General features: G+C 33.0%; 1 protein-coding gene across 1 annotated transcript; it reads right to left on the bottom strand.

Annotated features, from left to right (window-relative positions):
- Positions 1-2,718: 2,718 nt before the first annotated feature.
- LOC107441736 (uncharacterized) lies at positions 2,719-16,124 on the bottom strand. Its single transcript, XM_016055103.4, has 3 exons — positions 15,277-16,124; positions 6,238-6,380; positions 2,719-2,908 (listed from the first exon to the last, which is right to left on the bottom strand). The coding sequence occupies exons 1-3, from the start codon at positions 15,939-15,941 to the stop codon at positions 2,775-2,777; spliced, it is 942 nt and encodes a 313-aa protein (XP_015910589.3). The 5' UTR covers positions 15,942-16,124; the 3' UTR covers positions 2,719-2,774.
- Positions 16,125-19,743: the final 3,619 nt, after the last annotated feature.

Genomic DNA, 19,743 nt, shown 5'->3' on the forward strand with positions numbered 1-19,743 from the left:
TTAGGGATCAAATCAAGTTATTCAATTAAATTTTTGAACTGAGTCCAGAACTTCCTATTGCATACTAGTAATGAATTAATTCATTGTTGACTGAAAATAAAAACCTCATTTAAGGAATTATTTTAATTACTATAAAACCTGGCAAATTAACCACCAGCCAGCCTAAGTTGACTCCTATAGTCAAAAACAAAATTTATCCAAATAAGAGAGAACAAAATATTTGTACCACCTGTTTATCTTTTATGTTGAGCACTGAAGCAAACCTAGTTCTATTCCGCACTCTTCTTTTGAATTGACGAAAACAAATTTTTTGATTTCTGGAAATCTTCTTCGCTAAAGAGAACTTTATTAAATTTAATCGTGAAATAGTACTATTAAAAAATAACCTAAACTTTTTTGTAAGTTGACCATATGTGTGCATATTTGTAATAAACCTTTACAAAAAGTAGCTCTAAAAAGTAGTATGAATTAAATTTTAAAATACTGAAATGAATGTTATAAAGTTTTTAAATTGAATATGGTGTTTGATATTTTAAGAAATTATTTAATTAAATAACTGGCATGCATACGTATAAAGTATGCTTATTTGCTTTTTGAACTAATTAGTTTAGTATTAAATTTATGTGACAAATTTCTTAAGATATATGGGGTATTCGCTAAACAAATATTGATCATGTTTAAAAAAATAGAATTTTATTTATCAATATTTTGATTATTATAGTAGAAATATATATAACGCAATATAAAAAACAATGACGTATCCTGCTCTCTATCAATTGAACACTAAAGAAATACACCCCTAGTGGCCAATTTACAAACATTTTCATGGTAAAATTATTGTTATATTTATTTGCCAGAATTTTTAAACTTGTCTAAAAAGTTTCTATAATGTAATTTGGAGTCAAGCGTTTAAGAACTTTCCATAAAAAAAAAAATGCATTTAGACGTAAAAATTAAAATTGTGTGCAAATTTATCAATAACTGGTTAACTCAGATTACATGTCTATTTCAATTTTCACTTTGAACCTGCGTTGGCCTAAATACAATATATGTGTCAATTTTTGAATAATACCTTTTAGAAATATTTAAAGTATTAAAAACAAAGTCAAAAAGTTTAAAAGGTGACATTAAAATTTTTTTTAAATTCTTGAAAAATTTATATCCGATTTATAAGCCTCATATACTCAGGGCCCGACTTTGCCTGATTGGGGCCTAGGCTTAAAACTTCTTTGCCCCTCCCCCTCTGCTTCACTACTTCAGTAATGAACTTTATGGAGGTATTTAAACTTTTCACCTCTCTATAAATAACGAGAAATTCGACTAGAACCTAAAATAGCTATAAAGTCCCCCCCTCCAATGGCAGACGAAATGCTCTGTCCATTTTATTTATTTTCTGACAATTCTATGTCCATCATGCCTGAATACAGTTTTCTGATGGTTGGTTCGTTCTAATGCCATTTGCCACAGGGGCAAGCCGGCTTGGTGAAACCGAGCAAATTTAAGGCAGAGTATGCGATTCTTGTTTTTCAGTGGCGCCATCTATGGCCAAGAATTCGACTTCTGCCACATCATTCGTCACACCTGTTTTTAAGGCGGGGCCATTCATGCATCCACGGATCGTAATATTGACCTGAATCAGAGAACGATCGATCTCCAATCCAGCACCCCCAGAGGTTTTGATTTATTATGGGAACATGGAGGACTTTGCGACTCGACAGAATTTTAGCGTGCACCAGTCACCAACTACACGGGGAGTCTTCGACTGGCGGGGTTCGAACTCTCGGACATGGGGCCCAGTGCCCTACCGACCAAGCTTTCCCGGCCCAGTTTTCTGATTGTTTACTTTATCATCTAACTATGAAATACAGCTAATGCTTTTTTTCATTTATGTTTAAGTGAAGGTAACTCACAAGTCATATTTTCTATAGGCTTACATTTGCTTTTGATTTTTACACCACTTCACAAACTGTTGCTTTATTATAATATAGTACATTATAATAAAAAAATAATGTAAGACACATATTGTAATAATAAGACACAATTTTTTTGTCCTAACAATTCTATAAATAATAAATTTTTGCTTTTTTAATATTTAACTTATTATTTTGGAATGAAATGAGAAGTATAAAATTATTTTTGGAAATAAATTTCTTTATTTAAGTAATTTAAAAGTTTTTTTTTTTTTCCTTTGGCTCATTTTAATAATCACGATGCTTTGTAATGGCTGCCCTTAATGTATAATTTTAAAATCCATTTGAAAATTAAGTAAAAAAAGTATAGACATTAGGGATTGCAAATTGATATTTAAATGAAAATAAAAACCTTATTGAAATTTAACTAATCACTATTGAGGAAGGAGGTAAAAACTTTAAAACCTATTTAATTGTGGAATGAAACTGAGAGAAGTTGAAAGGTGATCATTATAAATATCCTAGAGCTTATTTGAGACCCCTTATGTGTATACTTTTTTTGGCTTGGATTATAAAAAATATATATTAAAGGCGGTGATTAAAAAACACCCTGTATTCTATGAGGAGAAAATAATAGTTTCCTTTCACATTTGAAACTATAAGTTAACTCCTCAAGAATAGTGCCAACATCTTAACAACTATTCCTAATGAGTTAAAGAAGTAAATTATAGTGTTTTGTGGTGACTGATGAATAAATATCTAATTAAAAAAAAAAAGTCTGATAAAAATAGAAAAATTTATTTACAAATTTTTTGGTCAACGAAACTTTTATTTTTGCATCATTTTGGCTGTTTTTTCAGTTTGTTACAAGCAAGTTTCTTGATATTTATAAATGCTGCTGAAATCATCATCTTTATAACATTCCTGTATTTCCTGGTAAAGTTGCGATTTTTCTTTCAGCTTTGAATATTCTTCACATAAGCAGGGCCAAAGGACACCTGAAATTTTCAGTATATAACTTTTTAAAAAAAGTTGTGGATCCACACTTTAAAAGATTAAATACAGTACAGCGAATTATTTCCTACAAAGTGATTTTTAATTGGAATATTTTATTGTCAATTATTTCCTGTATAACTAAATGGTTGTCACCGTATAACTAATTCAGACGTTTCTGCTTCATTTCTGTGTATTTTCAGGTGTTCATATTTTTGATTTTCATAATTTTGAGAAATTTAAAGACATTCATATTTTTGATTTTGGTTATTTTTGGATATTTTCAGCCGCGATGGCTCAGGGGATAGAGCGTTCGTCTTCCAATGAAATGACCCGGGTTCGAATACCAGCGATAGCTGGTTGATACGAATTCCGCATCCGGCTTGCAATAAATACAGTACTGACGGGAGATATCCTCAGTGGTAGGCGGATCATGGGTTAGAGTCCCCTTACGTGTACTGTAGGGTTCTCGTAGTTTCCCTCTTTATGTAACGCAAACGCTTGTTAGATCAAAAAAGACCTCCACGTAGGCAAATTACTCCCAATACTTGATCCAGGAGTTCCCTTGTCTTCTGGATTGGGTTCAAAATTACAAGGCTACAGAGTTGAACATTGGTTGTTGTTTAACGACGGTTATAAAATTACAAAAAATTTTTTTCAATTTTCAGCATTTTAAGAAATTTTCAGAATAAAGTAAGCTTTTTGAAGTAAAAATCAAAACTTTTCGAATCAATTTTTTTTCAAAATGTCACATTTGTCACTAATTAGCCACACTGTCAGAACTAGGTTGCAACTAGTTTCTGATAAACAGCAACAGTATTTTATTTGTATAGACCGGAGTCTGGTTTTGTCCAAGTTAGTTAACAATTATAGATAATAACCTATTACATCATCTTTTCTCTATAATAAGGTAGAATCAACATAACATCTCTTATATGCCTGTGAATTTGTACTTAATAATCTTAGTGGTAGTTACACCATATCACACCCTCATCAGAATTTCATCTCTGATAGAATTCGATGAACGAATACCACAAATTGATTAATGGTGTTAATATTTTCGCTCATTATATTATTATTTTATTTATTTGTTGTCCGGAAGAACTGTATTAACTTCACCGGATTTTTGAACGCAATTTTGTAAATCAACTCTTCAATGAGTACAATTCTTCGATGTTGGCGCATTCATAACGCTTTCGGCGATCACCAATGTATGGATACATTATTAACTATGTCAACCTTCAGCTATCAAGCGGTACCAATTAAGAATTATGTTAACATGTTTTAAACACTATAGAATTGGTATATGATAATCTTAGTGGTAGTTATACCACAAACTCTCCTTTATCAATCTGCAATAATTCTAGAACGACTATATCTCAAGACAAGTTTTTTTTTTTTTTTTAAACTTAGCCGCAAATTTTTCTCAATAAGGTTTCCAATATTCCAACATATTAAAAACGAAAAAAAATTTAAAATTTGGAATAAATGTTATTGAAGAGCTGATTGTTGAATTTTTTCTTAAATATCACATTTTCTTTCATGTAAAATATATACACCGAAGAACCATTATATTATGACCACCCTGCTAATAACATGCAGGACCACCTTTAGCCCTCAAAACTGCTAGTACCAGCCGTGGCATTGATTCCACAAGGTGCTGTTAGGTAGTCTGAGGTATTTGGTACCAAGAGCTCACCAACAGGTCCCGCAATTCCCTCACATTGCGAGGGGGTAGCGTGGCAGCACGAATTTAGTTTTCCAAGTAGGACCACAAATGCTCTTTTGGATTAAGGTCAGGTGAATTTGGGGGCAAGACATGACTTGAAAGTCACTGAAATGTTCCTTGAACCAATCCATGACGATTCGACCCTTATGACATGGTGCATTATCCTGTCGGTAAACACCATCCCCCGCAGGAAAAACTGTTGTCATGAATGGGTGAACCTGGTCTGCAACTATGTTCAAGTAGCTTACAGACTACAGGGATTGTTCTAAGAGGATTATGGGTCCTAATGTACCCCATGAAAACCTGGGAGAGCCCATTGTTATAGATGGAGGGTGGTCATAATGTAATGGCTCTTCGGTGTATAAAGATTCAATCAATAATTAATATGATTTTTTTTTTCGATTTGTTTTAACCAAGTTATCGATCTTAGGATTAATTCTTAAAGCATGTTTACAAATTCTTAGGTGTTTTAGACATATAGCAGTTAATATTGGACGATATAAAAAATAAAGAAAACTGTAGAAGTCGCATATTTAAAATTCGATTTCTCAAAAAATATTCAATCTATTTCGCTCAAGTTTAATATTTTACCATATTAAATTACATACTTTAAAAGTAGGTAAAAATATTTTTACTTTACAATTAAAATTTTTTTGACTATTATTTAATGAAATAATAAATATTTCCTAGAGTTAATTGTATGCATGGAAATTATCTTTGGACAAACGAATTTTGTAATTGTGTGCTAAAAGTTTAACAATTGATATGAATTTTACACCCGACTCGCACTGACCACATTGCTGACGAAAAATATCCTCAGTGAGACGAATCATGGGTTAGATTCACTTTGTCGTTAGGCTAACCATAGGAAGTTTCATACTCCATGTAACGCTAATACGGGTTAGTTCTATCAAAAAGTCCTCCACCGAGCAAATTTCTCCCAATACTTGATTCAGAGTCGAGGAGACTCATGGGGATAGAGTGTTCACCTTCCAAGGAGGTGAATCGGGTTCGAATCCCAGCGATGGCCGATCGATACGAATTACGCACCAGCCACAGAGCTAACGTAAAATATCCTCAGTGGTAGACGGATCATGGGTTAGAATCCTCTTGCCGTCAGACTAATCGCGGGAGTTTTACGTGGTTTTCTCCCATGTAACGCAAATGCTTGTTAGTTCCATCAAAAAGTCCTCCTGATCCAGGAATTCCCTTGTCTTCTGGATTGAGTTCAAAATTGCAAGGCTACGGAGATGAAACTTAGTTGCCGTAATCCCAAAATTTTATCGGCTGTTCAACGACGGTTATAAAATACTTGAACCGGGATTTTCCCTGTCTTTTGGATTAGGTTCAAAATTACAAGGCTCTGAAATTGAACATAGGTAGTCGTCTACTCAAAATCGGGTCAGCTGTTGAACTACGGTTATAAAATAAAATATTTTACGGGACATTTGATCGTTGCTGTTGATGAAATTAAAAAAAAAAAAGAATGCTTAGAAATAATTAGTATATTATTCCCAGTTTGTATTAAAATAAATCTGGCATCAACGATTTTTCTAGACTTATTTAAAAGAATTATACTAGTACCGTTATTTACCATTAACTTACCAATTAATGTGGGAAAGCTCCGAGCACTTAAAATGGTTTGTGCTTGTGTTACTGTAATTTTTATGTTGTTCCCATCCAAATATATTTTCCCCATGTTTAAACCATCAACAAATCCCTGTGGAAGTGACGTCAGCTTGTTGTTTCTGAAACAAAGAAAAGGGGCTTAAGTGAAATATTCGATAATGACACATGTATAACGCAATATATTACATAAACTGCTGTTTGTAGAAAATGCAACACCATGAAAGAATCATCAGAATCAAATGAAATTTAATGCAGAAACGACTTGTACTGATACAAATAAATGATGAAATTTTCAAAACAAAAGAAACAAATTAAGCGTCCGAAATCAGTATTTGGTGCAGCCACCACGCGCTGCAATAAGTGCTGCTATACGACGTGGCATGGAGTCAAACAGATGTTGAATATCTGCTTGAGGAAGAGAATTCCATATCGCTTGTATGCGCAACCAAAGTTCGTCTTTGGAAACTGCAGGACGCGGATCACGAGTGAGACGCCGACCAACCATATCCCACACGTGCTCAATAGGCGACATATCCGGCGAATAAGCAGGCCAAGGAAGAAGTTGCATGCGTTGTGCTGAACAGAAGTCTCTAACAGTCCGCGCAACATGTGGGCGTGCATTATCCTGCTGAAAGATAGCTCCAGGGATGCCTTGAAGGAAAGGAACGACTTCGGGCTGTAGCACTTCACGGACGTATCTGTTGCTATTGAGATTACCCTCAATTCGTATCAAATTGGATCGTCCATGATACGAAATCGCACCCCAGACCATAACTCCGGGTGTTCGACCACTATGTCGTTCAATAATACACTCAGGAAGGCAGCGTTGACCGGCATAACGTCTAACACGAACACGGCCATCATGGGTCCACAAATTGAAGCGTGATTCATCTGAAAAGACAACTTGGTGCCAATCAGCTCGCCAGTCTCTGTGCTCAAGAGCCCACTGCCGACGCAGCCGTCGATAATCCGCCGTGAGGGGAATCCTGTATAATGGCACCCTTGCACGCAATCCACGGCGCAGCAGACGACGACGAATTGACGAAGCCGACAATTGTACACCTGTAGCAGTAGACCAATGTGCTGCCAGCTGCCTGGAGGAAGCTGTGCGATCATTCACCGCCATGCGGAGCAGGTGTCGATCATCGCGCTCTGACGTCACCTTCTGTCGTCCAGTGCCTGTTTTTCGAGTTGTTCGGTGCTCGTCGGTCCACTGCTTCCAAACTCGCATCACTGTGGAACTGTTCCGCTGCATACGAGCTGCTATTGCGCGATAGGAAAAATCCTCCTTCTCGAAGGCCGATTATCCTCCCTCGTTCAAACTCCGTAAGTTGCTTGAATTTCTTATTCTTCCGTCGTGGAGGCATACTCAGGTCTCACTAAACGTTTGCCACTAACAAATAATCATAGACTATTTTCAACGTCCCGCTACAGCACTTTATTTATACACTTTCAGCATCAATTCAGAGGGCGCTGCGCGCGCCACGCACGCGCGATGGCTCTGAAACTTTATTAATTTGCATAATATCCTATAATTTACATTTGCTGCGAATTTCATTTGATTCTGATGATTCCTTCATGGTGTTGCATTTTCTACAAACAGCAGTTTAATATATAGCCCAGATGTAACACACATTATATCATGTAGCATAGAAGTAACCAACAATTTTCTTTCTCTCTTGCGTGTGAATTCGTGTCTCTTAATGTGTATTCATACCTTTATTTTTGCCAAGGATTCCAAATGCATACGTTAATGGAACATCCTATATTCTGAGGCAAAATGCCGCAATCTGAAAATATGGTCTTCTATTGAACGCCTTAATATTATTTACCCTTTTTAGGTATTTCGACAAAAAATTAAATTTACCTTTGTTCTTAAATGGGTTATAATTTTAAATTTTCTTTCTCAAGAACTATTTTATCGAGACCCTTCAAATTTTGGGTTTCGTAATCTAAAATTATGTAGATCAAAATAATCTAACAATTTGCATACTATTCAACTAGTAAATTAAAAAAATAATACGAAGAATTATCTTTGGGTGAACGAATTTACAATTGCGTACTTGCAATTAGTCACAATGTCGTGTCTAATCACGAGGTTGTGCATGGCATGTTAGCGTTACAACTTTAAGGTTTGGATTTATTATGGATTGGATTTATTATCGGATTATTATTGGATTTATTATCATGCTGAATCAATTTTCGGGTCAAAATTAATTTGTTACCTTTGAACTACGTCATTCAAGTGAGTTAAACCTGATAGGATGATTCACTCGTGACGTCGCTTGCAAGTATCCAATTATGTGCTAATAGTTTGTGCTTCCTTTAAAGCGTCCAAGAGATACGGAGAAATACATTAAAAAGGCTTTGTCCTTTACCATTTTGAATTTCAGGTTAAAATTTGAATGTTGTCTTTATTATCTACTTATTTATTTTTTTGAACTTAACAAACTTTTGGTGATATAGTGTTATTCAGCAACATAATATCTTTTTTAAAAAAAGTGGAAAACAAATGGGTCACTTTGTTAGATGAGGAGAAATATAGCTAGATAATTTTAAAAACTCTATGAATTTTTCTTCTAAACTGTAAAGTAATAAAATTATGCGATTTGTAGTTTTGAGAAATTAATTTAAAATTTGAATGTTGTCTTTATTATCTATTTATTTATTTTTTTGTGCTTAACAAACTTTTGGTGATATAGTGTTATTCAGCAACATAATATCTTTTTTAAAAAAAGTGGAAAACAAATGGGTCACTTTGTTAGATGAGGAGAAATATAGCTAGATAATTTTAAAAACTCTATGAATTTTTCTTCTAAACTGTAAAGTAATAAAATTATGCGATTTGTAGTTTTGAGAAATTAATTTAAAATTTAAATGTTGTCTTTATTATCTATTTTTTTTTTTTTTTTTTTTTTTTTTTTTGTGCTTAACAAACTTTTGGTGATATAGTGTTATTCAGCAACACAATATCTTTTTTAAAAAAAAGTGAAAACAAATGGGTCACTTTGTTAGATGAGGAGAAATATAGCTAGATAATTTTAAGAACTCTATGAATTTTTCTTCTAAACTGTAAAGTAATAAAATTATGCGATTTGTAGTTTTGAGAAATTAATTTAAAATTTGAATGTTGTCTTTATTATCTATTTATTTATTTTTTTTTGTGCTTAACAAACTTTTGGTGATATAGTGTTATTCAGCAACACAATATCTTTTTTAAAAAAAAGTGGAAAACAAATGGGTCACTTTGTTAGATGAGGAGAAATATAGCTAGATAATTTTAAAAACTCTATGAATTTTTCTTCTAAACTGTAAAGTAATAAAATTATGCGATTTGTAGTTTTGAGAAATTAATTTAAAATTTGAATGTTGTCTTTATTATCTATTTTTTTTTTTTTTTTGTGCTTAACAAACTTTTGGTGATATAGTGTTATTCAGCAGCACAATATCTTTTTTAAAAAAAAGGTGGAAAACAAATGGGTCACTTTGTTAGATGAGGAGAAATATAGCTAGATAATTTTAAAAACTCTATGAATTTTTCTTCTAAACTGTATAGTAATAAAATTATGCGATTTGTAGTTTTGAGAAATTAATTTAAAACTACACATTTGTCTGTTATTTATATTTTTTAAAATAATTAAATCCCCCCCCCTTGCGTACGGCCCTGCTACTGGTATTATACTTGCAAATTGGTGCAGTTTTGATTAAGAATTCTTCAACGGGTTTTCCGTAGTTTCACAAAATATTTTTGCAACTGTATCAAAGATAGTTTATTAATATTTTAATGAATGAGAACTAAAAGAAATTTGTTCTTCCACTACTAAATATTTTATTAGTAAATTAAAGGTTAGATAGAGAAATGACCATTCTCCAAAATCTTTATCAAATTCTAATAAGAATTCAATTTTTTTTAAAAAAATTCGACTTTAGTTGGTTGTTACTGACAAATATATTTTTCACAAAGCTTATATGTTGAAGGGTTATGCATTAAGTACCAAATATGCTAATATAGGTATAAAATATAACGATAGATTTGGTGATAAAAACAAAAGCAATACTAAGCAGTTTAAATACCGATACTTTAGAAAGAAGTGTTTTATGACCCCAATAGAAAGACATATGCACCGGATAAAACTATTTGACCGTGGTAAATTTTTATTGCTATCGGTTTAGCTGCGAGTAATAGCTTCATGCCAAGTGATTCTAAATACATCTTATCTTTATTCTAATAGGATAAACTTCAAAAAACAGGTTTTACTTACGTCAATAACATAAAGCCACCGAAAAAGGCAACAAATAATATTAAATAAATTTTTTAAAATTATTGAAGTTATACTTCGTATGCGACTTCCTACAAGGTTGATTTAAACGCTTAACGCTACATTTTTATTGGCCGGGAAATCACGTGGTAGGATCCAGTTTTTCCTCATTCAATTCCATATTGTTTTGGTTCTCACTAGCATAAAAAAAATAAAAGTCATAAAAGTATTGCTTTTCTATAAATATTTTTTCAGTTTGTTTTGATACACATATAATTTAATAGGGTAGTATTTTTTATTTTCAAATTTAGTGGACAACAATTGTAAAAAATGAGTGAAAACAATCCCACGGACAATGCGACGGATTTAAGGTTATGTCAAGGTACGTCTCTTGTGAATATCAATTGATTGTTAGGTTTTCTCTTCTGAAATTACATTATGACGCATTCACATACATTATTAATACAAATACATTTTACAGGGCGAGACGATGAGGCAACCACAAGCACTGGTTCAAGAGGTCCACGAGGGAAAAATGCACAATATTACCGTTATTACAGAGCACGGAAGCGAGCGGAGCAGGAAAAAGGGTCGTTGAATAGATCCTTCTACGACTGCTGATTCTTCTACAATTAACGTCGCAGGTTGCGAAGTTTAACTTCTTCCGCGCGGAGGGACTCCACGCACTATTTTTTTTTTTTTTTTTGCTATATTAATTAAAAAATTTAGTGGAAGAAGCAGGTAAATGATATTTTCAGAATGAAAAAATTTTGTATCCAAACTATTTTATTACTAATTTAGTAGAAGGCGGGACGAATAATTTTTTGCTTCATTGTGCCTAATTTTAAATAAAACCAAATTACCTAAAAAATAAAACTTTATTGCCTAATTTGAAATAAAAATCATGTTAACATACTAAAAATTTATGTTTTAAAAGAAGGCAAAAGCAGTGATTCATTAATTCCCCTAAAGATGTCACTTACCTGGTTCTACCATCAAGCTCTTCAATTGTGTCGGTATATGCTTTTTAGTTATAAGATTTCGTAGTGTTTTTTTACTCTGATTTATTGATTCTTTACTTATTTTTTTATTCATCGCGTGCGAAGAACGGGTGTTCAACTAGTAATCTATAAATAAATGTCTGTCTCTGAGTAGATGCTTAAACCAGCCAACCGAAATCGATGTAACTTGGTATATAGATACTTTGAAGCATAAGGAAGGTCACTGACGACATTAGAACATTCTACGACGAACGTTCGAGTGGGATGAAAGAAAAACGATATGGAATTTTCTGATTGGCTAAACGTTAGCCATTGTTTTAAATTTAACTGTAGACAATTCAATCTATTGCTTGCTTTATAGAAATTACATACATTTGCAGGCTTATAAGCTTTTGTCAAGTAGAAAGATAGATAGAACAATTCAGAGAAGGACATCACGAAGAATACATCCAGGATTACGGCGGGATTCGAACCCGCTTCCTCCACGCGTTGCACAGCGTTTGGCAGGTGATACAGGCAATCAATATCTATTATATATAATTCTCTTACGTGGCTCCCAAATTTTGGCTGTATTTCTTTTCCGCCGGTGCAACGTTTGCTTTGTTTTGAAAACACCAAAGCATTCTGCCTTTTAATGATGTGTTTCTGATCTAATATATATAATTCTCTTACGTGGCTCCCAAATTTTGGCTGAAGTACTTTGTACAACTAAATAAGATTCTTTTCACAACAGTTAAATATTTACTTTATTTTCCTCATTCATAGAGAAAACAGTCGGCAAAGAATTCTGTTAGGTTAAAAAACATTTCGCTAAAAAAAATAACGAATTCTAAAAGACATAAAAATAAACAACTTAAAAAATGAAAATGCTGTTGCCAGCCATAGAATTTTGTGAAAGTTAACTTAGCAACATAAATCAAAATGGCATAGAAGCGCAACTAGATCAAAATTATGATACCTGAGCGCTTGACCGTAACAAATCCTTCAATTCTAAAAGTGTTGTATCGCAAAAAGCCCAAATTAACAATTGTGTTCTTAAAGAAATTCTATAAAAAGTTTTAAATAAACAACTTACTTCTACAAATGCTTCTTGAAGAATTTGGCTCATTGATTAAAAATATTGTTTTAATTTTACAGTACTAACTTTACCTCTACTTTCATTATTGCTATGACCCTCTTTCATTACATTTTACAACTTCATGCTAAATTTGAGGACTTTAAGTTGTTTTGTGGTTGAATACTGACAGAAATGTGTACATAAAAAAATAATATTAAGAGGTTAAGAGTTGCCTCAGAAGAATTTGAATTGTTGACATTGAACTTAATGGAAACAATCGTTTTTATGAAAAATTGAATTGTATTGTTGACATCAAAACTAAAAATATTGTGTTTCAACTTAACAATACTACCTTAATTTATACTTTAGAATTGCCTCGGAGAAATTTGAATTGTTAGCAATGACTTAAACAAAAAGTTTTATTTTAACTGACAAATATTATATTATAATTTTAGCTTTTTCTATGACTATACTCATTTTCTTACTCTTTTCTTTGTTTTTTATACATTTTATATTTTTGTGATAAAATAAAAAACTTATAGTTGTTCTGCTTCTGAACACTGATGAAAACACAAAATGATGGGCTTCGTCAATAATCAAAAATATATACATTTATTTTACAAATTCCATATTATTAGGGTGGCGCCCTTCATAGAATTAAAAATACAAAATTATCTTCATCAAAGTCGATGCTTTACATCCGGCGTTCAGTGGCAGACTACTATTTCATATTGTTTTACAACACATGGCCTTAGCCCTCTGGTGGGAAAGACTTTAAAACAAAACTTACAACAGTTACTTTTCTCAACAACTGAAATTTAGAATAGTGTGATTAAGAAAAATATGTGAACTGTTTGCAATTTCAAATTAATATTGAAATGTACAGGCTTAGAATTTTCTACAGTGAAAAGTTTTCGGAACTTCAGTATTCAAAAAAGTATACAAAAACTAGACGTTAAGAACGTATCCAATGAGCGAGCAAAGCGAGCATTGGATTGCGAAGCAATCCGAAATGAACTGCGAAAGCAGTTCCGGGGGTTGGTGAGCGCCAGCGAGCAGGGGGCGAAGCCTCCTAGTATCATATATTTATTAAATAGTGTATCATAAGATAACATCTGATAATTTCAAGCTTATAGCTCTGTTTGATCAACAAAAAAGTAGCTTATTACACTTTCTAAAGCGAACGCAATGACCAGGGCCGGATTAACCTATAGGCACACTAGGCACGTGCCTAGGGCCTACGAAATTCAGGGGCCTACGAAAAACTTGGGAGAAAAAAATTTGTTGACAAAAATAATTTAGCTTTAAAAACAACAAGTGTATTTTGCACAAAATTATGAAGATACAAATAAAAATATAATATTTTTCGGTAATAAATTATTTTGCATAATCTTATGATCTAATATATTACTTTTTTGCGATTTTTGGATTCAACGAAATCTTGTATTATGCTGTCGAATTCCAAACTACGCAAAATGTCGTATTCAATAGACATAAGTGCGAGCGATGCCAAACGATCTTGATTCATTGTTGAACGCAAATAATTTTTTATCAGTTTTAATCTGGAGAAAGATCTTTCTCCTTCTGCATTTGATCCAAGAATCGACAAATATATTCTTAATGCAATGTGAACGTTAGGAAAAGTATTCACAAGTTTATCTTTAATTTGAGCCTTCAACATTTCTTGTGCAGATTTATGTTCATACAAATTTGAAAATAGTAAAAATTCATCTACAAAGTTTTCCTCTAAATCGGATGAGTAAATTTTCACCAAATTTTGCGCTTCTAGTTTAATCTCAGATTCTGGCAGATTTTTGTGAACAAGAAAACCGAAATTATCGTACAAATCACTGTAAGCTTTACGCCTTCTAGTCATTTCTGAAATTAATACATCTAAAGTGGCGTAATACGTTCCTGACAAAACGTGACTAACATTTTATTAAAATAGTATTAAATCATTTTTTTCTATTAGTAAACATTTAACCTACCTTGCAAATTTATTTATAAATAATTTCAAAAGATTTACTTTTGACAATGTTAATTTCCTTCACTTAGTTATCTTACTAGTATCATGAAAACTATGAAGCTATTTGTAGTATAAATATTTCTTGTAATTAATCTCACTAACAATTTCACTGTTTTCTTTGCTGGTTTGTTGTTGTATTGTTGACGTGAAGTGTTTACTTTTACATAGTTATCGATCGAACTAATCATAATGGTACGTATTATCGATATCAACTGCAATATCGGCAGTATGTCGGTATTGCAGATAAAGTTCGATAAACAAATTTGTAAATTAAAATCCATATTAATAAAAATGTTTAAAAAAATATGCAAGAAAATTTTAGCATATATTTTGAAAAGAGGGGAGGAGTAGGGGAAGGAGGGAAGGGCCCCGAAAACGGCTGTGCCTAGGGCCTACGAAAGGTATAATCCGGCTCTGGCAATGACCTATAGCGGCCGTTGTTATTTGAGACGAATTCTTATTTTATAATTAATTAAATATAGTTATAATTAATATTATCAATTCTGAATGTCATCAGCAATGTTGATGACTTTAAAAAAAAATTCGGGATCATTATATAAGAAAACTAGATCATATAATATAGCAAATTATTTTCTGACTTAAAAGAATGAGACCACATCAATCGAAAATGGTTTTATGTTAGAGAAACACAAAATTTAATTGTGATCTTACCCTAAATCCAAGATCTTCAGTTCTGGCGCATGCGTGGGAAAATGAGATCTGTCAATGCTCTCCAATAAATTGTCCCTCAGCTCAAGTGTCTTTAGAAAACGAAGTGGTGCGAAAACATTCGCTCCAAGCCACCTTAATTGACACTTCAAAATTCGAACAGCAATCACTCTTCCATTTGCAACTCTCCCGAAATCGGAATGCAAATAAAGCAACTTTGACCGTATTGCTGTAAATTCAAGTCCTCCAGGTGGCGAAATATTCAAATCGAATAAAGCTGTCCATCTCCAACCTATCATTTCTGAGAGATCGCAGATATAAAACGCTACTGAATGGAACCACGAATTGGCGAACAAGGAAAAACCGGGTAAATTTGGGAATAACAGCTGGATTTTGCTATTCTCTTCGATTCTGAGTTTAAAACTGTGGATTTGACCTAAGTGTGAAAAAGAACCATTTGGAAACGCTGGCATGGAGAAGTTTTTCAGTGTCAGCTTGAATTCGTTGTCCGAATAGGGAGGAATGCAATGATGTAAGTCTGCCACGATCGATTCGAAATCCTCATAACTTCCATCTGATAGCTGAACATCACATATCAGATTCACTGATTTCGCTGAAAGTGAGCAGCTTATGAGGACCAAATTTATAAAAATAGCCAATTTCCACATATTACCCTTTGGTTGATTCCCAATCTAAACAGAATCGTTCGAAAAAATTCGAATTTCATTATTTGCTTGTATAGAAGAGCGAGGAAAATAAAGTTATGACTCTCGTGAAATCGAAAAATATTGTCAATAAAAATCAATGCAGATAAACTGTTTTAAGTGCTGATAAAGTAATCGTGATCTGTCACACCTTTTGACTTGCCACTTATTTTTTACTTTCAAGGATAAGAACATTTTAACCTTAACACATACAATATGTTTTCATTGATAACAATGCTAGATTATAATTTTCCCTGTCTTATTTTTATTTGTCTGAGGAGAAATATTATAGCGATATAGAATTTTTCATAGCTTCATTAACCCTTTAAAATTTCTTAAAAATAATCTATTAGATTGAATATATATATATATATATATATATATATATATATATATATATATATATATATATATATATATATATATATATATATATATATATATATATATATATATATATATATATATAATACAAAAAGTAAATACTTTTGTATTAATAAAAGAATTAAATCTCTTTCGTTTTCATAAAATGTCTTTGTTAAAGAATAAGCGTTGAGAGATTCTATTTTGGGAATTCAAGGCTGAAAACATACCATTGAAATATAAATAGATTTATATTTCAAAGGATGAGTTATTTTTAGAATCGTTCCCTTTTTCAATTCCATATAAGGAAGCAGAAATGATTTTCCTTAATGCGTAAGGTTACAAGGAATGTACGAATGTGCCTTTTTACTTCAAATCTATGTTGGTATAAAACGTAAGAACGCATAGTTTTGCGTGTCCTTTCATCATGATTTGATCCTGATAAGCTGTTCAGGAATTGTCAGAAGTCTTGTCCATTCCCTTGCCATAGGGAGTGTGGACGTGAATTGTTAGCAATACCAGCCTCCATTTAAATAAACCTGTTTATTACGTCTGATGGCTTATGACTGCAATTATTTCAAGCTAAATACAACACTGATAACAGGGTTGGAGCCCTGTTATTACATATATATGTTATTTCGTTTCGCTGTTTTATACTACGCAGTTATTTGTTTTTTTTGTGTGCAAATAATCAATTGTAACATTGCCATCATAGGTGAAAAAATGTGATCTTTCATCATGTAAAAAAGCTCAAGTGAAGGCCCTCGTGAATGATAAAATATTTTAAAAATGCGAAATATGACGAAGATTAAAGGTTTCTGAAGCTAGTGTACGACTCATAAAAAAAAAAAAAATAGAGTCAGATGGCGAATTGTGTTCAAACAAAAGAAAAGATGCGGCAGAATCTAATAGTGAGTCTAATAATGTGGAGAGATCTCGTTATGAATTTCAATATGTAACTTAAAAACATAATAGTTGAAATTATTCATTCAAAAATACTTACCAAGAAAACTATAAAAATTTATTAATAATCAACACAAATGATACTATTTCAAGTAAATCGGATGATTCATTTACTGTTGTTTTTCGAATTATTTAGATACAGAATTATATAATATTTTATAACGAGGAATATTCTATAACTATTACAGTTCTGCACGTTCTAAAATCACATTTATTCATTGGAATGAAGCAAGCAATATTGACTTCACTTTAATTTGTAATAAATTGAAGACAAAAAAAAAATGTATTTTACCGTAATACACACATCAGTAACAGCATGGGATTACGAAATCGGAAGTTGTTGTTGTCGTTACTTTACGTCGCACTAGAGCTGCACAATGGGCTATTGGCGACGGTCTGGGAAACATCCCGGAGGATGATCCGAAGACATGCCATCACAATTTTGATCCTCTGCGGAAGGGATGGCACCCCCGCTTCGGTAGCCCGACGACCTGCGCGCGAATTCGAGCACTTTACGGTAGCACAGTTTAACGCGGACCAATACCGCACACCCTCGGTCCCTACGCAGACTGATCCAAGTGGTCACCCACCCGCACACTGACCGCAACCAGTGATGCTTGACTTCGGTGATCTGCTGGGAACCGTTTCTTAACGATCAGTCCACTGCGGAACCGTTCTGTTTCAGAAAGATTTACCAATGTTCTGGGTCGCCTTTTCAAGTTCTTCAGCCTTTTCCTTAGGGAAATTTTGTTTCTTATTTGCAGCTAAGAAAAATGGCGTTCTACTCTATCAATGATTATGATAGAACTAAATGAAAACTTAAATAATTGCAGTTTAAATGCGCGTACAAATATAAATAAATGCTGTATAATTAGAATAGGTGTTTTAGTTTGGCACTGAATTAGTTTTCAAGGCCAAGGAATTGGCGTGTTGGCTATATTGTAACACTGGTCAGCCAGCTCTTTCCATTCTCCTTGCCTTTGCTTATTTGTCCTATCTCTTGTGCAGTTCTTATTTCGCTTTCTTTCACTCGCATCGCTTAATTGCTCTTTTGTTTTTTACTAGTTATTAATTTCTTGTTTTTTACTACTTATTTATTGTTAGCTCGTTTTTTATAGTTATTAATTTTTTTTTTTTGTTGTTGCATTAATTTTTAATATTTTGCTGTGATTCCCTGCTAGATTTCGTTTTCTTCTTTTCTTTTCTAATTACTAAATGTTAGCTGGTTTTTTTTTTTTTTTTTTTTTTTTTTTGTTAGTTCGTTTTTGTAGTGTAAGAAACAACTTTTAAAAGAAAAACAAATCAATACTTTATTAAAATTTACACACACCGTTATTCTAAAAACTCAAAATCTATATCGTACACAAGAACTGCTGTTGCCAAAACATGGAATACTAAATATGCAATAAGAAAATAATTAATGTTCACGTGCACACTTTTACACTCGACCATCCTGACTTTTGGACGACCTCGTCCCTTCAAAACAACTTATAATCCTTCAAGTAATGCGGCACTTTTTTACATCTCTTTGGTCTACTGTTATCTTGGCTTAAATTTTTATTTGGATCGTCGTTGCATTGATTTGTACTGTTGTTGTCGTTTATGGGTTCACAAGCAATGAAGTTTTCCTTACTTCCAGTAATATTGTCCCCATCATCAGACAGATCTTCGTCGTTGACCAGATGAAATAGTTTCATTTGCGAAGCGTGGGCGGTAGTCGTATAATTATGTTGCCTTCTTCTTCCTTGTCCAACTACGCGTAAATCAGTAACTTGATAAGTGTCGGATGGTAATATTTTGATGACTGTTAAAGGACCTCTGTACTTAACTTGGGTTTTAGTGTTAGATAAGGCAGTTTGTTCAGGTAATCGTCTTACGACCACAACATCACCTATATTGTACTTAAATGCATCACATCGATGTTTGTCATAATTCCTTTTCATCTTTTCCTGTGCAATGATAATACGTTCCTGGGCATCTCTTTGCAGTTTTGTTGGATTTACGTAGTCATTTGATGTTGGTAGTAGATCTTGAGGAAAATATCCAGGCTTTACTGGCGTGTATCCATACAAGAGTTCAAAAGGAGGTTTTCCAGTCGACTTACTCGGAGACCAGTTAATACACCTTTGTACTTCTGGTAATATTTTATCCCAATCCTTGTGAGATTCCGTTTGGACATTGGAAGATATCATTGGAATAAGTATACGATTGATGCGTTCAACTTGTCCATTAGCTTGTGGTCTTTGACTGGAATTTAATGTATGCTTGATTCCTAATTGCTTACAATAGCCTTCAAACGCCGAGGACGAGAAGCAGCTCCCTCTGTCTGTAATGATTCGCCTCGGAGAACCAAAATCATCAGTAAATTCATCGAGGTACTTCAAAACGCTTTTAGTTGAGCAACTAGGACATGAACGAAGGCGCACAAACTTAGTCATAT

Source organism: Parasteatoda tepidariorum, chromosome 9, assembly GCF_982258835.1.
Source record: "Parasteatoda tepidariorum strain Cologne lab strain chromosome 9, Ptep-v5.0, whole genome shotgun sequence".
In the NCBI taxonomy this organism is placed as follows: domain Eukaryota; kingdom Metazoa; phylum Arthropoda; class Arachnida; order Araneae; family Theridiidae; genus Parasteatoda; species Parasteatoda tepidariorum.

What these genes read in the sequence shown, in the direction of transcription:
- LOC107441736 (XM_016055103.4), bottom strand. Translation starts at nt 15,941, where the DNA reads ATGTGGAAATTGGCTATTTTTATAAATTTGGTCCTCATAAGCTGCTCA. An exon ending in CTGAAGATCTTGGATTTAGG is followed by an intron (nt 6,381 to 15,276) that starts GTAAGATCACAA and finishes TCTTTGTTTCAG; the next exon opens with AAACAACAAGCTGACGTCAC. An exon ending in GAGCTTTCCCACATTAATTG is followed by an intron (nt 2,909 to 6,237) that starts GTAAGTTAATGG and finishes TGAAAATTTCAG; the next exon opens with GTGTCCTTTGGCCCTGCTTA.